The sequence below is a fragment of the Pleuronectes platessa genome, chromosome 11 (genome assembly GCF_947347685.1).
Source record: "Pleuronectes platessa chromosome 11, fPlePla1.1, whole genome shotgun sequence".
Taxonomy (NCBI): domain Eukaryota; kingdom Metazoa; phylum Chordata; class Actinopteri; order Pleuronectiformes; family Pleuronectidae; genus Pleuronectes; species Pleuronectes platessa.
This window is the reverse complement of record NC_070636.1, coordinates 2531376-2552802: the sequence shown is the minus strand read 5'-3', so window position 1 is coordinate 2552802 and position 21427 is coordinate 2531376. Positions and strand designations below refer to the sequence as shown.

General features: G+C 39.9%; 2 protein-coding genes across 5 annotated transcripts; both read left to right on the top strand.

The window, feature by feature from the left end:
• Positions 1–395: 395 nt before the first annotated feature.
• On the top strand, positions 396–9753 carry LOC128451543 (E3 ubiquitin-protein ligase TRIM39). 2 transcript variants are annotated; one of them, XM_053435410.1, is made up of 2 exons: positions 396–729; positions 817–3836. In XM_053435410.1, the coding sequence occupies exon 2, from the start codon at positions 834–836 to the stop codon at positions 2214–2216; it is 1383 nt and encodes a 460-aa protein (XP_053291385.1). In that variant the 5' UTR covers positions 396–729; positions 817–833; the 3' UTR covers positions 2217–3836. The 2 variants fall into 2 exon arrangements, with proteins under 2 accessions (XP_053291385.1, XP_053291384.1); XM_053435409.1 differs by lacking the exon at positions 817–3836 and adding an exon at positions 6555–9753 and having other exon boundaries at positions 404–729.
• LOC128451541 (E3 ubiquitin-protein ligase TRIM35) lies at positions 4374–17959 on the top strand. Of its 3 annotated transcripts, none has more exons than XM_053435406.1 (5): positions 4374–4544; positions 5794–5902; positions 14143–14311; positions 14474–14579; positions 14665–17959. In XM_053435406.1, exons 2-5 carry the CDS (start codon positions 5832–5834, stop codon positions 16062–16064), a joined length of 1746 nt encoding a protein of 581 aa, XP_053291381.1. In that variant the 5' UTR covers positions 4374–4544; positions 5794–5831; the 3' UTR covers positions 16065–17959. The 3 variants fall into 3 exon arrangements, with proteins under 3 accessions (XP_053291381.1, XP_053291383.1, XP_053291382.1); XM_053435408.1 differs by lacking the exon at positions 4374–4544 and adding an exon at positions 13436–13544; XM_053435407.1 differs by lacking the exons at positions 4374–4544; positions 5794–5902 and adding exons at positions 11996–12165; positions 13436–13544.
• Positions 17960–21427: the final 3468 nt, after the last annotated feature.

The following is a 21427-nucleotide window of genomic DNA, read 5'->3' as shown; positions in this document are numbered from 1 at the left end:
TATTTTATTGCCAAATAGGTTTACACCTACAAGGAATTTGCTCTGGTTATTGGTGCATACAATGAACATAGAAACATAAAACGCAATAAATACAACATACATAGGAAAAGCAATAAAAAATAGAAAACCAGTATATATTTACTCACTGTTTACTTCTTATTTACTCACTTTTTTCCAATATTTATACAAAGTAGAATTTATTTTGACAAACATTTCTGAATAAAAATATATGAAAGATAAAAGATATAAAAAGTGAAGTAAAAAGTGAAATGCAAAATGCAAAACAGTAAACAGTGTCCGATTTATTTAGGATAAACCAACACGCTTAACATCTGACACACACCTCTTCTTTACAAAGTTGATATTTTATAATAACTTGTCTTTACAGTAGCAGAACGCCCTCTGAACTTTGAACACTGAGCAGATCACAATCATATGCAAGCAACTATTTTACAACCAAGCCTCTTCTCTGTGTGAACTTGTTGCTGCAGAATGACTTTTGACCAGTTATCAAATCCAAGGCTGGAATTTCTTTTTACGACCGTGTCCTGACACACCAGAGAAACCAGGAAGCATCTGTTCCTCCCTGAAGAGACGCAGGCTGAAAACCAGACGATCACATTCACCTTCCAAACCAAACTGAACCAAACCAGAACAAACGTCCTGAGTGAGTCCAGCTACAGGAGAGAAGAGTCAAACTACAACCTGCCGACGCTCCACACACTGACCGTGAGTTTAACAAACACCTCGACTCAGAGGGGAAGTGAACCTCAGTGAAGTTCATGGAGCTGTGACTGACTGACTGTTTGTTTTCAGCTTCACCTGGAGACTCAATGGCTTCCAGATCAGAAGAGGATCTCTGCTGTTCCGTCTGCCATGATGTCTTCAGAGATCCTGTCATTCTGTCATGTAGCCACAGCTTCTGTAAAGACTGTGTGAAGAGCTGGTGGAAAGAGAAAGAAGTAAAAGAGTGTCCACTTTGTAAGAGAAGATCTTCAAAGTCAGAACCACCTGTTAGCCTGGTGTTGAAGAACCTGTGTGAGGCCTTCTTACTGGAGAGAGATCAGAGCTCTTCACCTGCTCTCTGCAGTCTGCACTCAGAGAAACTCAGACTCTTCTGTCTGGACCATCAGCAGCCAGTGTGTCTCATCTGCAGAGATTCAGAAAAACACACTGACCACAGATTCAGACCCATCGATGAAGCTGCACAACAACCCAAGAAGCAGCTTCAGGAAGCTCTGGAGCCTTTGAAGGAGAAGTTACAGAGTTTTGAACGTGTTAAAGTAGAATTTGAACAAACAGCAGAACACATTAAGGTCCAGGCCAGACTCACAGAGACACAGATCAAGGAGCAGTTTAAAAAGCTTCATAAGTTTCTGGAGGAGGAAGAGGAGGCCAGGATGGCTGCACTGAGGGAGGAAGAGGAGCAGAAGAGTTGGATGATGAAGAAGAAGATTGAGTCTCTGAGCAGAGACATAACGTCTCTTTCAGACACAATCAGAACCACAGAGAACGAGCTGAGAGCTGAAGACGTCTCGTTCCTGCTCAACTACAAGGCTGCAGTGGAACGAGTCAAGCAGCGCCCCCTGCTGGATGATCAACAGCTGGCCTCAGGAGCTCTGATAGACCAGGCCAAACATCTGGGCAACCTGAGCTTCAACATCTGGAACAAGATGAAGGACGTGGTCTCCTACAGTCCTGTGGTTCTGGACCCAAACTCTGCTCATCCAGTATTTGTCCTGTCTGAAGATCTGATCAGTTTGAGACGAGGAGAGAAACAGAAGCTTCCTGACAATCCAGAGAGGTTTGATCGATACACCTCAGTCCTGGGATCTGAGGGTTTTAACTCAGGGACTCACAGCTGGGACGTCCTGGTTGGAGACAGTACACACTGGACGCTGGGTGTGTCAGCAGAGTCTGTCAAGAGGAAGGGACTAGATCTGTCTGAAACATGGAGAATAGGGTTCTATGAAGGTAAATACTCAGCAGGGTCACCATCAGGATCATCTGTTCTCTCTGTGCAGAAGATCCAGAGGATCAGAGTGAAACTGGACTGGAACAGAGGAGAGCTGTCGTTCTCTGATCCTGATACTAACAAACACATTCACACCTTAACACACACTTTCACTCAGAAGATGTTTCCATTCTTTGGCATTAGAGGTCACTTGAAGCTGTTACCTGTGAATGTCTCTGTGACGCTGGATCAGAGCCGTTAGAGATAAAGATTTTATTCATCATGTTTATTTCTTTAAGAGAAATCTGCTGAATTTAAATGTTAAACTCGTTATTCTATTATTATTATCATCCTTTTCTGATCTTTATAGTGTACGAGGGGAATTTATTGAATGAGAGTGAAAATAAATGATTATTCACAAATAACAAAGATCAACAGATGTTAAACTGGTGTTTAAGGGAAACAGATATTTAAGTGAAGTGAACGCGACCGAGACGATCGATTCAAAACACAAGAAACTAGCTTCACTTGGTTTTATCCGATTCAAACGACGTGTAAGTGAGAAAACGTCCATGAACCTACTTTAAGTTCGGCTCCGTTCAGCTCATGTTCCTCTGGCTCTTGTTGCTTTTATTCATTTCTGTTTTACACCAGCATCGTTTACCTTGACTGCGACTACATCCTGGCCCCCCCCCCGTCGGACTCGCTCCTGTTGAACACAGAAACACACACACACATAAGTAAAACTTAGCCATAGCAAAATTAAGCTAGCGCTTACTGTGAGAAACTCAAGGGACTAGCTGAGATATGTCTCACAAACGTCGATTAAATATGTTTTTGTACTCAATCTCCACAACCATCTATAATACACACCCACCTTATCAGGTGGACTATTTAACCAGAGAAACATTTCCCATCAACCCCTCTTGCTTGCACTGCTGCTGCAGTACCTGTTGCTACAGTCCCTCCACCACCCCAGCATCCACCTGTAGGCTCCAACGGGGGGGTTACAAGTATTTGCTCATCACTCCCATCATTCCTGTGTAATCATATGGGGGAGTGATTAAGTTGGAGCCTAGACGCCCAAACACTAAATCTGTTGTAATAAATATATTACATGATCGAACGTGAGTTGTCTGAAAGAAGTACTATTTATTACTCACCCTATTAAACTGAAATAATTAATATATCTGAATAACTCACCTAAATATCAAGAATGCCAAACGAGCAGGTGAGAGTTCCAGTGCTGGTGCTGGTTAGTCGGTTAACATCCATGAAATGTTACACTCCCGTCTATTCAAACTTTTTCAGTATCCGGTCAGTGAAGTGCATCAGCTAACCATGTTGGATTCATTGTTTTGAAGGACCTCATTCTCATTAGGTTGACATGAATTATATTCATCAGAAATGTAGTAGCGGATAGTAATGGTCTTTTATGCAAGTGGCAGGGCCAAATAATCTTAACAGCAAATGCATATCTTAATTGAAGCTCAAGTTACACTGTGATTTATTCTCATGTTTAAGTCAAGTATAGTGACATGATATAGTAATGATGTTATCACATAATATATAACTGAAAAAGGATGTATAAAACAGATAAGCCCTTTGCTTAATGATGTGAAATACTTTATTGTTTTGATTTGTACATTATTATTTAGTGCAAGCTTCCAAGCAAGTGAAGTCTAATGTTATACTAGTGATTACAAGAACGAGTCATGTTATGAACATAAACACAATTAATTCATTTAATGGAAACATAATTCTTGTTAACTAATCAAACACATGACCAAGTTGATTCTTCTGAGTTTACTAAGTAAACTTAGTTAGTTTGTGTGTTTATACTTTTATTATTTTCAAAATAAACGTTTTTCTTAAACACAAATGTTGTCTTCATTAATGTTGCATAAGTGTGAAGTTTGCCAACCTCTGACCTCCATATCCGTAATCTTTGCTAACTACTGACATGGTAAATTAAATTTAATAATTTAATTATTCATCAAAGTTCCAAATTTCTAGTAAATACTTTCATGAGACTTAATCAATAAATTGTCTCTTCTCCTTCCTTTGAAGGCTGGTGTCAAGAGGTAGTTTAAATGGAAAGTAAAGTCATTATTAAATATTCATATTAAATATGTTTCTGATTTATTGAATTCCCAAAGTCACATCATATAATGCTGTCCCACTTAAGGTATAATAATCACAACAAAATTACAGTCATTTGATGATGTCTTACTTTTGACTTCACTCTCACACAAATTAATGAACAAACCTGAGCTGATTTGAATTAATAAAACCATCTTTTCCTTTTCTGACATTGTGAACATTTGTCTGTTACCCTCATGAAATCAAGTCTACTCACCTCAGGAGTAGTACAAGTTATTGCCAAAGGGGGGCGCACTATTAAATATGCTCAACCCAACTCCCCACGAAGAAGAAGTCCTGTTTACCTCCTGAGACCTTCCCATGAAACGTGCAGAGACAGAAGCTCCAGCAACAACTCGACATATCACCACAGTCTAAACGGTGATCCTGCAACTAGACGTCCAACCTGAGAGTCAACTGAAGTGATCCCCCGGTACTGGAAACTCAGGTGAGTGAACACGGTTAGCTAGTCACTGCTAGCATCATGCTAGCGAACTTTGGAGAGAGCTAATACTGTTTCTAAGTTGCTATTTGAAAGATTACCTCGTTAAAACCAATCGGAGTGATAACATAGTGATGATCAATGTTTCCAACGAACTTTAGCAGCTTGTTCTCATAGTTAACACCATGTTTAATGTTATAGACGGAACGAGTGAATGTTACCCCCCCATACTGGTGCTCACTGTATGGTGGAGGTAACGTTGAGGCTAGCAGCGTTGTGATTTGGAATATGTTCTAGGATGCGTTAGTAGCGGATAGCAATGGTCTTTTATGCAAGTGGCAGGGCCAAATAATCTTAACAGCAAATGCATATCTTAATTGAAGCTCAAGTTACACTGTGAATTATTCTCATGTTTAAGTCAAGTATAGTGACATGATATAGTAATGATGTTATCACATAATATATAACTGAAAAAGGATGTATAAAACAGATAAGCCCTTTGCTTAATGATGTGAAATACTTTATTGTTTTGATTTGTACATTATTATTTAGTGCAAGCTTCCAAGCAAGTGAAGTCTAATGTTATACTAGTGATTACTGTGATGTTGTTCTATCATCTCAATGTAATCTGAGTGCACCCAGGTAATTGTTACACATATAGAAATTAAGTTAATAAGATCTCATGTAAGAAATAGAATTAGAAAACAGACACTGATTATTCTGAACTTTGTATAGATTGTTTCTTTTAGGCAGACTAGAAGAATCTGAATCCTGTGATCATGCAACTAACTACTTCCTCTGACCGGCAGCAACACCTCACACACTCCTCTCCCCCAACACACACATGTGATCTCAGCCCCATGATCCCAACACTCCAGGGGGTCTTTTGTCTTCATAGTGGTCAGCCGCCATTTTGAAACCACACTTTGTCACTCACACAAACATACACACACACTAGCACACGTATACTCCCATTAGCATGTATATAGTAAGTTATTTTGTATGTTTATATTTTTATTATTTTTATAATAAATGTTTTTTTTAAACACAAGTGTCTTTATTAATGTTGCATAAGTGTGAAGTTTGCCAAACTCTGAACTCCATATCCTTCATCTTTGCTAACTACTGACGTGGTCATTTTGGTTAAAGTTAATAACGTAATTATTCATCAAAGTTCCAAATTTGTTGTTAATACTTTCTTGAGACATAATCAATAAATTGTCTCTTCTCCTTCCTTTTCCTGTGAATCTGAAAGCTGAGACAGCGAGCTAAACCCGGATCGTGGCCTACTGTATGATCCAGACCGAACCTGATTCGCTTGTCAAGAAGACATCAGACTCCAGTCCTGCCCGTCAGGTAGACAGGTAATTAAGTAGTTTATAGATGCAGTACACATAAAGACCCGAACCAGAACAGAACTGGTGGAACCTTCAAGCACACACTATTCATGGACTGATCAGACTATATCCTGGGAACTGTACATATACACACACTGAAAGGACTGATTTCTTTTATAAGAATCATACAATTTCCAAACAATCTACTTCTCTTTTTTTATTTTACACTGTTTTATATTGTGGTTGTTACATGACCGATTGTGAAGCAATAAACTGTTCTTTGTCTCAGGCCGACCTCTCCTTCGAATCTAGGTAGATGTTTAGTACTTTTTCTAGTACTAGCCCCAGACAAGTGCTACATTTGCATTTAGCTTCAGTCTCTTTAATATATTCACAAATCACAATTTTGTGAATTTGGTGTTACATCCTCTGCCCTCCTCAACAAGAGTAAGGAAAAACTACTAAAAAAACCTTTTAACAGGGTAAAAAGAAGGTAGAAACCTCAGAGAGAGCCACATCTGAGGGTTCCATCTCCCAGGAAGGACATAAGTGCAATAGATGTCAAGTGTAATGAAGAACTTCATCAAGATAAAGGTTTTAGCAGCATTGATATGGGTAAACAAGAAGTGAACCTCAGTGAAGTTCTTGGAGCTGTGACTGATTGACTGTCTGTTTTCAGCTTCACCTGGAGACTCAATGGCCTCCAGATCAGAAGAGGATCTCTGCTGTTCCGTCTGTCATGATGTCTTCAGAGATCCTGTTCTTCTGTCATGTAGCCACAGCTTCTGTAAAGACTGTGTGAAGAGCTGGTGGAGAGACAAAGAAGAAAAATTGTGTCCACTTTGTAAGAGTAGATCTTCAAAGCGTAAACCACCTTGTAACCTGGTGTTGAAGAACCTGTGTGAGGCCTTCATACTGGAGAGAGATCAGAGCTCTTCACCTGCTCTCTGCAGTCTGCACTCAGAGAAACTCAGACTCTTCTGTCTGGACCATCAGGAGCCAGTGTGTGTCATCTGCAGAGATTCAGAGAAACACACCGACCACAGAAACAGACCCATCAATGAAGCTGCAGAACAACACAAGAAGCAGCTTCAGGAAACTCTGGAGCCCTTGAAGAAGAAGTTTCAGAGTTTTAAACGTGTTAAAGTAAAGTTTGATCAAACAGCGGAACACATTAAGGTCCAGGCCGGACTCACAGAGACGCAGATCAAGGAGCAGTTCAAAAAGCTTCATCAGTTTCTGGAGGAGGAAGAGGAGGCCAGGATGGTTGCACTGAGGGAGGAAGAGGAGCAGAAGAGTCGGATGATGAAGGAGAAGATTGAGGCTCTGAGCAGAGACATGACGGCTCTTTCAGACACCATCAGGACCATAGAGGACGAGCTGAGAGCTGAAGACGTCTTGTTCCTGCTCAACTACAAGGCTGCAGTGGAACGAGTTCAACAGCACCCCCTCATGGATGATCCACAGCTGGCCTCAGGAGCTCTGATTGACAAGGCCAAACATCTGGGCAACCTGAGCTTCAACATCTGGAACAAGATGAAAGACGTGGTCTCCTACAGTCCTGTGGTTCTGGACCCAAACTCTGCTCATCATCTACTCGTCCCTTCCGAAGATCTGACCAGTTTGAGACGAGGAGAGGAACAGGATGTTCCTGATAATCCAGAGAGGTTTTGTCCTTTTCCAATGGTCTTGGGATCTGAGGGTTTTAACTCAGGGACTCACAGCTGGGACGTCCTGGTTGAAAAAAGTCAAAGCTGGTCACTGGGTGTAATACCGGAGTCTATCGTGAGGAAGGGAGAGAGGATGTATGAACACTGGAGACTAAGGTTCGATTCAGGTAGAACCAGAGCATTGTCACGATCAGGATCAACTGATCTCTCTGTGAAGAAGATCCAGAGGATCAGAGTGAAACTGGACTGGAACAGAGGAGAACTGTTGTTCTATGATCTTGATACTAACAAACACATTCACACCTTAACACACACTTTCACTCAGAAGATGTTTCCAATCTTTCAAATTGTAGATGGTCATCACCCAGTGAAGCTGTTACCTATGAAAGTCTCTGTGATGCTGGACCAGAGGAGTTAGAGATAAAAAATGTATTCATCATGTTTATTTCTTGGAGAGAAATCTGCTGAATTTAAATGTTACACTCGTTATTCTATTATTATTATCATCATTTTCTGATCTTTATCTTTGGTTGGTTTTTTATTTTCATTGAAAATGTTTTCTCTCATTTAGATTTTGTGTGGATCCATGAAGTCGAGCAAACTGATGAAGATCCAAATAAAAACACATTTGTCAATAACAGCTGATCATTGTTCACATTCAACAAACTTTATTTAAACTCACACATCAGTAGAAATGCTGCTGTCACAAACTCTGGTCTGGAGCTGGAGATCTACATTCAGGGTAGATTCAGTGAAACAACGTGATGACATCATCACTCTGTGGTGGAGTCTCAGTTAACTGTGATTACTTTTCACACAGAATCACACTTTTACCTCATTGTCATGTTTCTGGTCTCACATCGTTTGGTTAAAGAGCAAACTGAGCATCCGCTTGCTAGGTAGCATTAGCCTCGCTTACATTAGCATTACCCTTGTAATCTAACATTAACCATTAGCCACCATTCTTGAGGCCGTTAAAGTGAAGGTCATGGCCGCCACACAATTCAACAAATTATAAAGTACACGTTGAATTAGTGACGTTCTCCATGTTTCGTCTACAAACAGGCCAAGGGTCATAGTTTGATTAATTAAACACAATAAAAAAGTATCAGAGATTATTTTCTATATATTTTTTATTTTCTATATATTTAGTGTATGTCTGACATGCAGTTACCATCGGGGGGGGTATGTAATCTTTAAAAAAAAAAGGTTTTTTATGAATTAACTATTGATGAGATAAGATGCATTTATTCGTCCCAAACACATGCACAGTCATGCAGGTAGGGAAATGTAATCTCTGCTTTTGACCCATCTGGTGCAGTACACACAGAGCAGTGAGCGACCATGTACGGCGCTCGGGGAGCAGATGTTGGGGGAGTAAGGTGCCTTGCTCAGGGGCACTAGACAGGGTAGGGAGACTCTTGGATTTTTGGACAGATCAATCCAGGTTCGTCTTTTGTTGTCTCTCCGTGGAGTCGAACCAGAGACGAACCAGAGACCTTCTCTGCCCATAGTCCAAGTTTCGGCCTCTAGACCACCGCCTCTTAATGGGGAGATGGAAGATTTCATTCTTGTAGTTTCTTTATCCTCTACAATGATGATAATACAATAAAAAATAGAAATTTGAACTTTACCATGTTCGATGCTGTTACTGATTCTCTCACCTTTGTCACTATGACGTATTTTGAACATATAATTACTGTTTATTTTGTCTTTGTTATCTTTAATTGATGAAATATAAAGTTCATCTTTGTGTCTGTTCACTGCAGCGGTTGGATTAACTTCACTTCAGCAGCTTCACCCACACAAACTGCTGCATGTTCATATTTATGCATTTAAAAAGGGAGATGCACATTAATTAATAGGTGTAGTGGAGTCCATCATATCATGGGTCAGATTTAATGATGCAGGCTAGTTTATTGTTTACTTTACAGTGTGTAGTTCAGCTCCGACACACACAAACTCTGTAATTAAGTCATGTATTGTTATTGTGCCTTATAAAGACCAGTTATAAGCCAATGTTCAATAGGTCTTTATTGTAAATGTTTATATTTCTGTGAGTGAATATGTGTATTAAGATGTTTGAAGTAAAGAGACACCATAATAATTGAATGTATGTTTTATGCACTTTAAAATGCAGTTACACTCAGAGAAATGCTTGTACTTGAAATTGTGTTAATTTGAATAAGATGCAGTCTGGATGAGGAACTGAAGGCTCTGTGTCGTTATTGCTGCTGCAGTCATGCTGTATTCTACAGATATACTTTGTTGCTGTGGTATCAATCTTGGGACCCATTAAATATATCTCTAACTAATATTTTGACATTAAAAAATGTATCTAACATTAGGGTAAAATGAGCCAAAAACGGAAGGGGTACGTACCACCTTGGGGTTGTCAGAACATGCTAGCACATTGAGGTGTATGGTTAGAGTGTGTTTGTCAACTTCGACGAAGAAAGAAATTATTTTATATAAGTTTTCATGGAAAATTGTTTAGGAAAAATGAAAAATAAAAAATAGGAGGGGGGGGTGGGGGGGCGCTAGGAGTGAAGCTTGCCTAGAGTGCCAAATGGGCTAGGGCCGGCCCTGTGTATAACACCACAGGTACACATACAGTACATTAGAATCAACATAATACTGTCATATTCATATTCATCATCCTCAATGTAGCCCAGTGACTGTGGAGCTTTTCTTTACTGAAGCTAAATGTGATGATGTAAAATAAAAAAACTGTCAAATAAAAATGTACGCGGTGAATTTATAGAACGAGAGTGAAAATAAATGATTATTCACGAATAACAGAGATCAACAGATTTTACACTGGTGTTTGTGGGAAACAGAGATTTAAGTGAAGTGAGCGCGACCAAGAGCATCGATTCAAAACACAAGAAACTAGCTTCAATTGGTTTTTATCGGATTTAAACGACGTGTAAGTGAGAAAACGTCCATGAACCTACTTTAAGTTCGGCTCCGTTCAGCTCATGTTCCTCTGGCTCTCGTTGGTTTCATTCATTTCTGTTTTACACCGTCGGGTTTTAAATTTTCCTCTTTCAAAACTCAACTGTCTCATTTCTTCTTCGCTGAGACTCCAGTTGACTGCTGCAGCGCCCCCTCTCTGTGGTGTTGGGATAACATCTTCTGCATTGCAACTCAAACAGAACTGAAGGTCCTTGAATCATGAAGAAGAAAATGGACACTTGAATTTTAATAAACTTCCAACAAAGCTTCTCTGGACAATGATAATGACCTACAGTAACTTCACCACTCTAATCACAACTGTTTACCGTGACTGCGACTACATCCTGGCATCCCTCGGACTCACTGGTGTTGAACACAAACGCACACACACATAACTAAAACCTAGCCATAGCAAAGTTAAGCTAGCGCTAACTGTGAGAAACACGAGGGACTAACTGAGAAATGTCTCACAAATGTCGATTAATTACTATTTATTACTCACCCTATTTAACTGAATAAATTAATATATCTGAATAACTCAGCTTAATATCAAGGATGCCAAACGAGCAGGTGAGAGTTCCAGTGCTGGTGCTGGTTAGTCGGTTAACTTCCATGAAATGTTCCACTCACGTCTATTCAAACGTTTTCAGTGTCCGATCAGTAAAGTGCATCAGCTAACCATGTTGGATTCATTGATTTGAAGGACCTCATTCTCATTAGGTTGACATGATTGAATTATATTCATCAGAAATGTCTTTAAGTCATGAACATCAAACAAGAACGAGTCATGTAATGAAAATAAACACGATTAATTCATTTAATGGAAACATAATTCTAATTAACTAACCAAACACATGACCAAGTTGATTCTTCTGAGGGTATTAAGTACACTTAGTTAGTTTGTGTGTTTATACTTTTATTATTTTCAAAATAAACGTTTTTCTTAAACACAAATGTTGTCTTCATTAATGTTGCATAAGTGTGAAGTTTGCCAACCTCTGACCTCCATATCCGTAATCTTTGCTAACTACTGACATGGTAAATTAAATTGAATAATTTAATTATTCATCAAAGTTCCAAATTTCTAGTAAATACTTTCATGAGACTTAATCAATAAATTGTCTCTTCTCCTTCCTTTGAAGGCTGGTGTCAAGAGGTAGTTTAAATGTAAAGTAAAGTCATTATTAAATATTCATATTAAATATGTTTCTGATTTATTGAATTCCCAAAGTCACATCATATAATGCTGTCCCACTTAAGGTATAATAATCACAACAAAATTACAATCATTTGATGATGTCTTACTTTTTACTTCACTCTCACACAAATTAATGAACAAACTTGAGCTGATTTGAATTAATAAAACCATCTTTCCATTTTCTGACATTGTGAACATTTGTCTGTTACCCTCATCAAATCAAGACTACTGACCTCAGGAGTAGTACAAGTTATTGCCAAAGGGGGGCGCACTATTCGTTACGCTCAAACCAACTCCCCACGAAGAAGAAGTCTTGTTTTCCTTCTGAGATCTTCCCGTGAAACGTGCAGAGACAGAAGCTCCAGCAACAACTCGACATATCACCACAGACTAAACGGTGATCCTGCAACTAGACGTCCAACCTGAGAGTCAACTGAAGTGATCCCCCGGTACTGGAAACTCAGGTGAGTGAACACGGTTAGCTAGTCACTGCTAGCATCATGCTAGCGAACTTTGGAGAGAACTAATACTGTTTCTAAGTTGCTATTTGAAAGATTACCTCGTTAAAACCAATCGGAGTGATAACATAGTGATTATAAATATTTCCAACGAACTTTAGCAGCTTGTTCTCATAGTTAACACCATGTTTAATGTTATAGACGGAACGAGTGAATGTTACCCCCCCATACTGGTGCTCACTGTATGGTGGAGGTAACGTTGAGGCTAGCACCGTTGTGATTTGGAATATGTTCTAGGATGCGTTAGTAGCGGATAGCAATGGTCTCCTATGCAAGTGGCAGGGCCAAATAATCTTAACAGCAAATTCATATCTTAATTGAAGCTCAAGTTACACTGTGAATTATTCTCATGTTTAAGTCAAGTATAGTGACATGATATAGTAATGATGTTATCACATAATATATAATTGCAAAATTATGTGTAAAACAGATAAGCCCTTTGCTTAATGATGTGAAATACTTTATTGTTTTGATTTGTACATTATTATTTAGTGCAAGCTTCCAAGCAAGTGAAGTCTAATGTTATACTAGTGATTACTGTGATGTTGTTCTATCATCTCAATGTAATCCGAGTGCACCCAGGTAATGGTTACACATATAGAAATTAAGTTAATAAGATCTCATGTAAGAAATAGAATTAGAAAACAGACACTGATTATTCTGCACTTTGTATAGATTGTTTCTTTTAGGCAGACTAGAAGAATCTGAAACCTGTGATCATGCAACTAACTACTTCCTCTGACCGGCACCAACACCTCACACACTCCTCTCCCCCAACACACACATGTGATCTCAGCCCCATGATCCCAACACTCCAGGGGGTCTTTTGTCTTCCTAGTGGCCAGCCGCCATTTTGAAACCACACTTTGTCACTCACTCACACAGACACACACACACACACACACGCTCACACACTTATACTCACATTCACATGTATATATTAAGTTCACTTAGTTAGTTTGTATGTTTATATTTTTATTATTTTCATAATAAATGTTCTTAAAACACAATGTTGTCTTCATTCATGTTGCATAAGTGTGAAGTTTGCCAACCTCTGAACTCCATATCCTTCATCTTTGCTAACTACTGACGTGGTCATTTTGGTTAAAGTTAATAACGTAATTATTCATCAAAGTTCCAAATTTGTTGTTAATACTTTCTTGAGACATAATCAATAAATTGTCTCTTCTCCTTCCTTTTCCTGTGAATCTGAAAGCTGAGACAGCGAGCTAAACCCGGATCGTGGCCTACCGTAAGATCCAGACCGAACCTGATTCGCTTGCCAAGAAGACATCAGACTCCAGTCCTGCCCGTCAGGTAGACAGGTAATAAAGTAGTTTATAGATACAGTACAAATAAAGACCAGAACAGAAATTATGGAACCTTCAAGCACACACTATTCATGGACTGATCAGACTATATCCTGGGAACTGTACATATACACACACTGAAAGGACTGATTTCTTTTATAAGAATCATACAATTTCCAAACAATCTACTTCTCTTTTTTTATTTTACACTGTTTTATATTGTGGTTGTTACATGACCGATTGTGAAGCAATAAACGGTTCTTTGTCTCAGGCCTACCTCTCCTTCGAATCTAGGTAGATGTTTAGTACTTTTTCTAGTACTAGCCCCAGACAAGTGCTACATTTTCATTTAGCTTCAGTCTCTTTAATTCGACTTCAGCTCTGCAGTTACGTCACAGACCCCCCCTTCCCCCCCGCACATCCTGTTAACACTTTCACTCTCTAGCAGAACGATCTCTGACTTTAGAACAAAGAGCAGATCACAAACAATTCAAGCAGCTATTTTACAACCAAGTCTCTTGTCTGTGTGAGCTTGTTGCTGCCAAATGACATTTGACCAGTTATCAAATCAAAGGCTTGAGTTACTTTTTACAATCGTGTCCCGACACACCAGAGAAACCAGGAAGCATCTGTTCCTCCCTGAAGAGACGCAGGCTGAAAACCAGATGATCACATTCACCTTCCAAACCAAACTGAACCAAACCAGACCAAACGTCCTGAGTGAGTCCAGCCACAGGAGAGAAGAGTCAAACTACAACCTGCCGACGCTCCACACACTGACCGTGAGTTTAACAAACACCTCGACTCAGAGGGGAACTCTATCAATCAAAACGTATTTGTATAGCCCTTATTCACAAATCAAAGTTTGTCTCATAGGGTTTTCATCCTCTGCCCTTAACCCTCAACAAGAGTAAGGAAAAACTACAAAAAAAAACTTTTAACAGGGTAAAAAGAAGGCAGAAACCTCAGAGAGAGCCACGTGTGAGGGATCCCTCTCTCAGGAAGGACATAAGTGCAAGAGATGTCAAGGAGAACATCATCAAGATAAAGGTTTTAGAAGAATTGTTATTGGTAAACAAGAAGTGAACCTCAGTGAAGTTCATGGAGCTGTGACTGACTGACTGTCTGTTTTCAGCTTCACCTGGAGACTCAATGGCTTCCAGATCAGAAGAGGATCTCTGCTGTTCCGTCTGTCATGATGTCTTCAGAGATCCTGTTCTTCTGTCATGTAGCCACAGCTTCTGTAAAGTCTGTGTGGAGAACTGGTGGAGAGGCAAAGAAGAAAAATTGTGTCCACTTTGTAAGAGTAGATCTTCAAAGCGTAAACCACCTTGTAACCTGGTGTTGAAGAACCTGTGTGAGGCCTTCTTACTGGAGAGAGATCAGAGCTCTTCACCTGCTCTCTGCAGTCTGCACTCAGAGAAACTCAGACTCTTCTGTCTGGACCATCAGCAGCCAGTGTGTGTCATCTGCAGAGATTCAGAAATACACACTGACCACACAATCAGACCCATCAATGAAGCTGCACAACAACCCAAGAAGCAGCTTCAGGAAACTCTGGAGCCCTTGAAGAAGAAGTTACAGAGTTTTGAACGTGTTAAATTAGAGTTTGAACAAACAGCAGAACACATTAAGGTCCAGGCCGGACTCACAGAGACAAAGATCAAGGAGCAGTTTAAAAAGCTTCATCAGTTTCTCGAGGAGGAAGAGGAGGCCAGGATGGCTGCGCTGAGGGAGGAAGAGAAGCAGAAGAGTCGGATGATGAAGGAGAAGATTGAGTCTCTGAGCAGAGACATGACGTCTCTTTCAGACACAATCAGGACCACAGAGGACAAGCTGAGAGCTGAAGACGTCTCGTTCCTGCTCAACTACAAGGCTGCAGTGGAACGAGTCAAGCAGCGCCCCCTGCAGGATGATCCACAGCTGGCCTCAGGAGCTCTGATAGACAAGGCCAAACATCTGGGCAACCTGAGCTTCAACATCTGGAACAAGATGAAGGACGTGGTCTCCTACAGTCCTGTGGTTCTGGACCCAAACTCTGCTAATCCATTCCTCGTCCTGTCTGAAGATCTGATCAGTTTGAGACAAGGAAAGAAACAGAAGCTTCCTGACAATCCAGAGAGGTTTAATCAATTCATCACAGTCCTGGGATCTGAGGGTTTTAACTCAGGGACTCACAGCTGGGACGTCCTGGTTGGAGACAGTACAAACTGGGCACTGGGTGTAAGACCAGAGTCTGAACAGAGGAAGGGAGACAAACTGTCTAGAACATGGAGTATAGGGTTCTATCAAGGTAAATACAAATTAGGGTCACCATCAGGATCATCATTTCTCTCTGTGCAGAAGATCCAGAGGATCAGAGTGAAACTGGACTGGAACAGAGGAGAACTGTTGTTCTCTGATCCTGATACTAACAAACACATTCAGACCTTCAAACACACTTTCACTGAGAAGATGTTTCCATACTTTAACATTGGAGATCACTTGAAGCTGTTACCTGTGAAAATCTCTGTGACTCTGGATCAGAGACGTTAGAGATAAAGATTTTATTCATCATGTTTATTTCTTCAAGAGAAATCTGCTGAGTTTAAAAGTTAAACTCGTTATTCTAAAGCTTTGTTTATTTCTCCTTTTACTTCTCACTCATTTTTATTTCTCCCGTCCAGTGTTAATTTCGTTGACGAAAACTATGACGAAAAATATTCGTTAACGATCTTTTTTCCATGACGAGACGAAGACGTAACGAAAACGGATCTTTGAAAATAAAAACTATGACTAAATCTGTTTTAACTTTCGTTGACTAGACGAAAATGTTGGTGGTTGACTAAGTCACAATCATTTTTTTCAACATCATCGTGTCAGGCTGTCGGGAGCGGGCGAGTGTGTGTGTCTGTGTGTGCGCCCCAGATAGCGCACCGGTCCTGAGGCTCCGCCCCCGCCCCGCCCCCGCCCCGCCCCGCTCACTCGCTCAAAGACACAAGATCAGAGCTCGTTCACGTGACCCGGCTGCTTCTTAACTATGGAAACAGTGAAAACACAGAGTTTCTCTGGCCTCAGCTGCTCAGAGATCAGCGCAGCAGCGTCTTGATCAGAGCAGAAGCTGCAGTTGGTTTGCACCGAGCTTCAGTTTCTGTGTCCGCCTCCAGTCTGCCCTGCTCTCACTTTTTGTTTTCACATTTAAAACTAAATATATATTTTTAAGCTATTAGGCTGCAGCTATATGTTTTTATTTATTTCAAAATAGGGTTCTTTTTATTTCATAAATTTCCCACAAATATTGGGAGGACTCAAATAACCCTACAAAGCTCTGTGTTTAATTTATTTCAAAGTAGGCCTACACTTGCCTGTGTATTTTCTTCTCTTCATAAGCGCTCAGTGTTTTCCTTTGTTGTAACAGGTACAAACAGCAATAAAATGTCAAGAGTTTTCTTTATTGTCGTTCTATAATTTCGTAAATGCAACAAACTATAGTTTAGTATAGTATAACTTTATATTAAACTTTATTAGCTTTGTTATCAAATATGTTTTACGGCTCCAGACACATTTTATTAGGGGGAAAAGGGGGCAAAATAAGTAAGTAAAGGTTGCCGACCCCTGCTATAGACCTATGCTAGGAGGGATATCTAATGGACAACCTAAGTACTGCAAGCTGGACTATTATGCAGTTTTAGACACAACACAGTGTCCCTGGGCCTGAGAAGGGAAGAAAAGGAGTTTAATGTGGCTACTAAATGTGACTAAATCTAGACTAAAACTAAGAAGGATAAAAATTACTAAAAGGTGACTAAAACTAATATGCATTTTCGTCAAAAGACTAAGACTAAATCAAAAATAGCTGCCAAAATTAACACTGCTCCCGTCGACTTTTCCACGTGTATAAAAAGATTTGTATTATTTTCTGATCTTTATCTTTGGTTTGTTTTATAATTTAATGGAAAATGTTTTCTATCATTTAGATTTTGTGTGGATCCATGAAGTCGAGCAAACTGATGAAGATCCACATAAAAACACATTTATCAATAACAGCTGATCATTGTTCACATTCAACAAACTTTATTAAAACTCACACACGAGACATTATTCATGTTTAATCACATAAAGTCTGTTCACATATGAAATGATCCAACATATATGAACATTTGTCTGTTTGATGTGATGAAGCCAAAATGATTCTGTCTGTAAAATGGTTTATTCAACAGCAGCCTAGTGATGTGATTTTAATATTTGGAAAAAAATTATAAAAACTATGAAACAGAGTGCTGACCTTTTTTAAGTTGAAATGTAAATATAAAGCCAAAATAATTGTGTCTGTCAAAGTGTTTTCATCCATTCCTCAACAGCTTCAACATTTAAATTCCTCCTAAATGCTGAAGGTGCATCGACTTCTGTTTGTGAGCAACATAATAAAATATGTTGTGGTTCATGTTGAACTGTCTCCTGCTGCTGTGACACACACACGTCCAGTAGTAAAGTGTCTGCAGCCATCTTGTCTCTGACGCTCTGTCCTCATGGGGTCGTCCCCAGTGTGTGACTGCACATCGCTCTACTGACTGAATGTTTCATCAACGTGTTCCAACACAGATTCACACTAGAAATGTTTTGCATCCCAAACGCAGCAGCACGGAATACACACGTGTGAATGAGCTGCAAACAAAGATGGAGGAGCTCTGAGTTTAGTTTAAAAAGAAACGAGGGAAGCTTCACGTGACCTTTTGTCTTTCTCCAACATCACAGGTTGATTCTCTGCTGGAGGAAGTGATGGCTGCCGCTGTGATACACGTACATAATAAAAGTGTACGAGGTGAATCTATAGAACGAGAGTGAAGATAAATGATTATTCACAAATAACGATGATCTACAGATGTAACACTGGTGTTTGTGGGAAACAGAGATTTACGTGAAGTGAACCCGATCGAGAGCATCGATTCAAAACACAAGAAACTAGCTTCACTTGGTTTTTATCGGATTCAAACAACGTGTAAGTGAGAAAACGTCCATGAACATACTTTACGTTCGGCTCCGTTCAGCTCATGTTCCTCTGGCTCTCATTGGGTGGATGTAAAACTACTGTAAAGAACTCTGATTGGTCATCAAGACTAGAAAAGTGCTGTATAAATACACCAGTTACCCTCTTCTGCATTGTAACTCAAACAGAAGTGAAGGAAACACCAGGTCCTTTAATCATGAAGAAGAAAATGGACACTTGAATTTTAATAAACTTCAAATCTGTTGAACCAAATGTTTACAGATGTTATTCCAACAACCTGTGTCCAGGGGGACGTGCATGTGAGTGGTCACATGATCTCTGCAGGCTAGTTAGACGTGTTGGACGGAGATAAAAACTGATACTGAACTGAAATGCAAATATATCAAGTATAATTTACAATAAATATATGTACATGTATTTAGTTGTGTATTTATACACTCTTGAGTTATCTTCTCGTCTTGCTGCTCATGTAAAACCTTATTTTGTCCCATTTCCTTTCTTTGCTATTTTATTATTTTACTTTCATTCGTTTTGTGAACCTAGAATCAAACTGTGGCCGGCGCCAGAACCTCAGCTTCAGCACACGTCACCCGACATCACAGCAAAGCTTTTATCTCTGTTGTTTCGCTGCCAAAGTCGCAATAGAGAAACTTTTTCATCATCTAATAAGAAAACCATAATAAACGGTAAACGGATCAACAGTAGAAAAAAGGAAAGCGTTTTAACTGTGGCTCGCCACATCATTAATTTCCCCATCGAGTGAATAAGCAAAGGCAGAGCTGTGATTTAGCCGTGACTGATCCGTGAGTCAATGCACGGTGCAGTAATGAGAGTATTAAAGAGCCAGAGCCCGTTCAGCACGACCATGCTGCAAATGTTTACCCTCCTCATCCATCACACCCGACTTCTCACTGTGTCAGTTGTTCTGTCTGTGAATGGAAGGTTTATTCTCAGCTTCTTCTGAGTTCACTGTCACAAGGTTTTTCAGGATCCAGACTGCGACAGAGCAGCTTCTACTTCTTCAGGAGCCGCGAAGCCACCGTGCTCATGAGGGTTTTTTAGTTAGTAGTAACTTTGCAGATTCAAAATTGTACATGTGCAACGTGTGATCAGCCTAAAACGTAATGTTAATACTGTTATGTCTGGGATACAAACACCCATTTCTATGATTGTGTTTTATCAAGTGTCTCTTTTTAAACCACAGCTCCACAGTCCTCATGTAAAAACTGAGAGATTAATGCAACTTGATCGATTGATGATAATAATCAATTATCATCTCAAATGAGTTTTAAGCCTCTGTTGTATTTTTTTAAAAACCAAACGGAAATGAGTATATTGTAACAATACAATTTCCTACTGTGCGATTGTTATTTTCTTATCTACATAAGCCTCAGGTCGTGTTTTAATCCTACTGGATGCAGAGAGACCTCGACCCTGACTTGTTTCACATTAGATACTTCGACTGTGACGACCCGCTACAGTCAAATTTGTCCCATGGTTTCATAATGTCATTAAAAACTTGTATCTTACTTATAAGTTTGTCGACTATTCTCTTACACACACAATGACCCATCTGTCACAGTCGGACAAAGCTTCAGCAGCAGCGGGTGAAATCCCTCCTGTGTCCGTGGCCCGTTAAAACATCCATAATGTAGCTCCTCTGTGTGTTATCATGAGATAACGTCGGGGGGGGGGGGGGGGGGGTTATCCGTGAAATCCAGCGATATTTGAGATTCATAAGTGGCCGCTCAGTCGAAGGGATGAACCCGAGTCAATCAATCCCATTTATCCCAGAGCTTCTGCATAAAGCCAAAGCAAAGAAGGAGCCTCTGGCTTTAATTCTTATTTCAGCTGGAATCTTCTGAGACTCTAGTATTTTCATTAAAGTGAATAAATCAACTGTCAACTTCAACTTTCAATAAAAGGTTTAATTCATGTTTGAATGGACAAACTAAATGTTTATTCATCGGTCGATTTAAAAGTAGTTTTTCTGTATTTGTTGTTATTTAGTTGATAAAGGTTTTGTACAACTGCAGTTAAAGGATATACAGCAAATATTAATCTGTCTGTGTTTGGTTTTAACATATTATGAAGGGAGAAACTTTAATCATGTGATTTGTCTTTTTACATTTATATAATCGGCTGCAGGGTTTGTCTTCACCTTTTATTTACATTTTGATCTAAGATTTACTTCCTGTAATATCTCATTAATCGAACCAGAAGTTTCTTCTATCACACTGTGCACAGAGATGGTTTTTATACATTTTACATATTCACATGTTCATGTACTTTTCCATATTTTACGTGTGTGACAGGATCAGAAAAGCAAATCCACGCCCTGAGAATAGAAATGTACACACACACACACACACACACACACACACACACACACACACACACTCAGGAAGGTCCTAAGATGGTTTGGTGGCAGAAAAAATAACATGTCGTGCATCTAAGTGTGTGTGAGTCTGTATGTGTGTGTGTGTGCAAATTATTCCTCCTCTCTTTACATCATAAACACATGAATCAACTGGTCAGACAAACGGAGAGAGCTGCTCTGTTTCAATGAAAGTTTCTACTTCACGTGAACAATGACGCACTCCACAAAATCGATTCCGTGGTCGTCCGCTGTCGCTCCGTCCGGCGGAGGTTGTTTGTGGCTGCGTAATGAAAACAAATGGTGATGTAGCTCCGAACGCAGCCTCATCCATCCACATCTAATGAGATCTATTCGCCATCACGGAGGGAGGACACCGAGTTCCCCGAGCTGTCACTGCAGTTCCACCTCCTCCCCGGGCCCGGCTTCCGAAATGTGTTTAATGGAATTGATCCTGGGACTTTTCACTTGAGCTCCGAGCAGCAGCAGAGAATCAGAACCACGTGAGACTCAAATACAGAGCGAGAAGGTTTG

What these genes read in the sequence shown, in the direction of transcription:
- LOC128451543 (XM_053435409.1), top strand. Translation starts at nt 6,572, where the DNA reads ATGGCCTCCAGATCAGAAGAGGATCTCTGCTGTTCCGTCTGTCATGAT.
- LOC128451541 (XM_053435406.1), top strand. Translation starts at nt 5,832, where the DNA reads ATGATCCAGACCGAACCTGATTCGCTTGTCAAGAAGACATCAGACTCC. An exon ending in CCTGCCCGTCAGGTAGACAG is followed by an intron (nt 5,903 to 14,142) that starts GTAATTAAGTAG and finishes CCGACACACCAG; the next exon opens with AGAAACCAGGAAGCATCTGT. An exon ending in CGACGCTCCACACACTGACC is followed by an intron (nt 14,312 to 14,473) that starts GTGAGTTTAACA and finishes AACTTTTAACAG; the next exon opens with GGTAAAAAGAAGGCAGAAAC.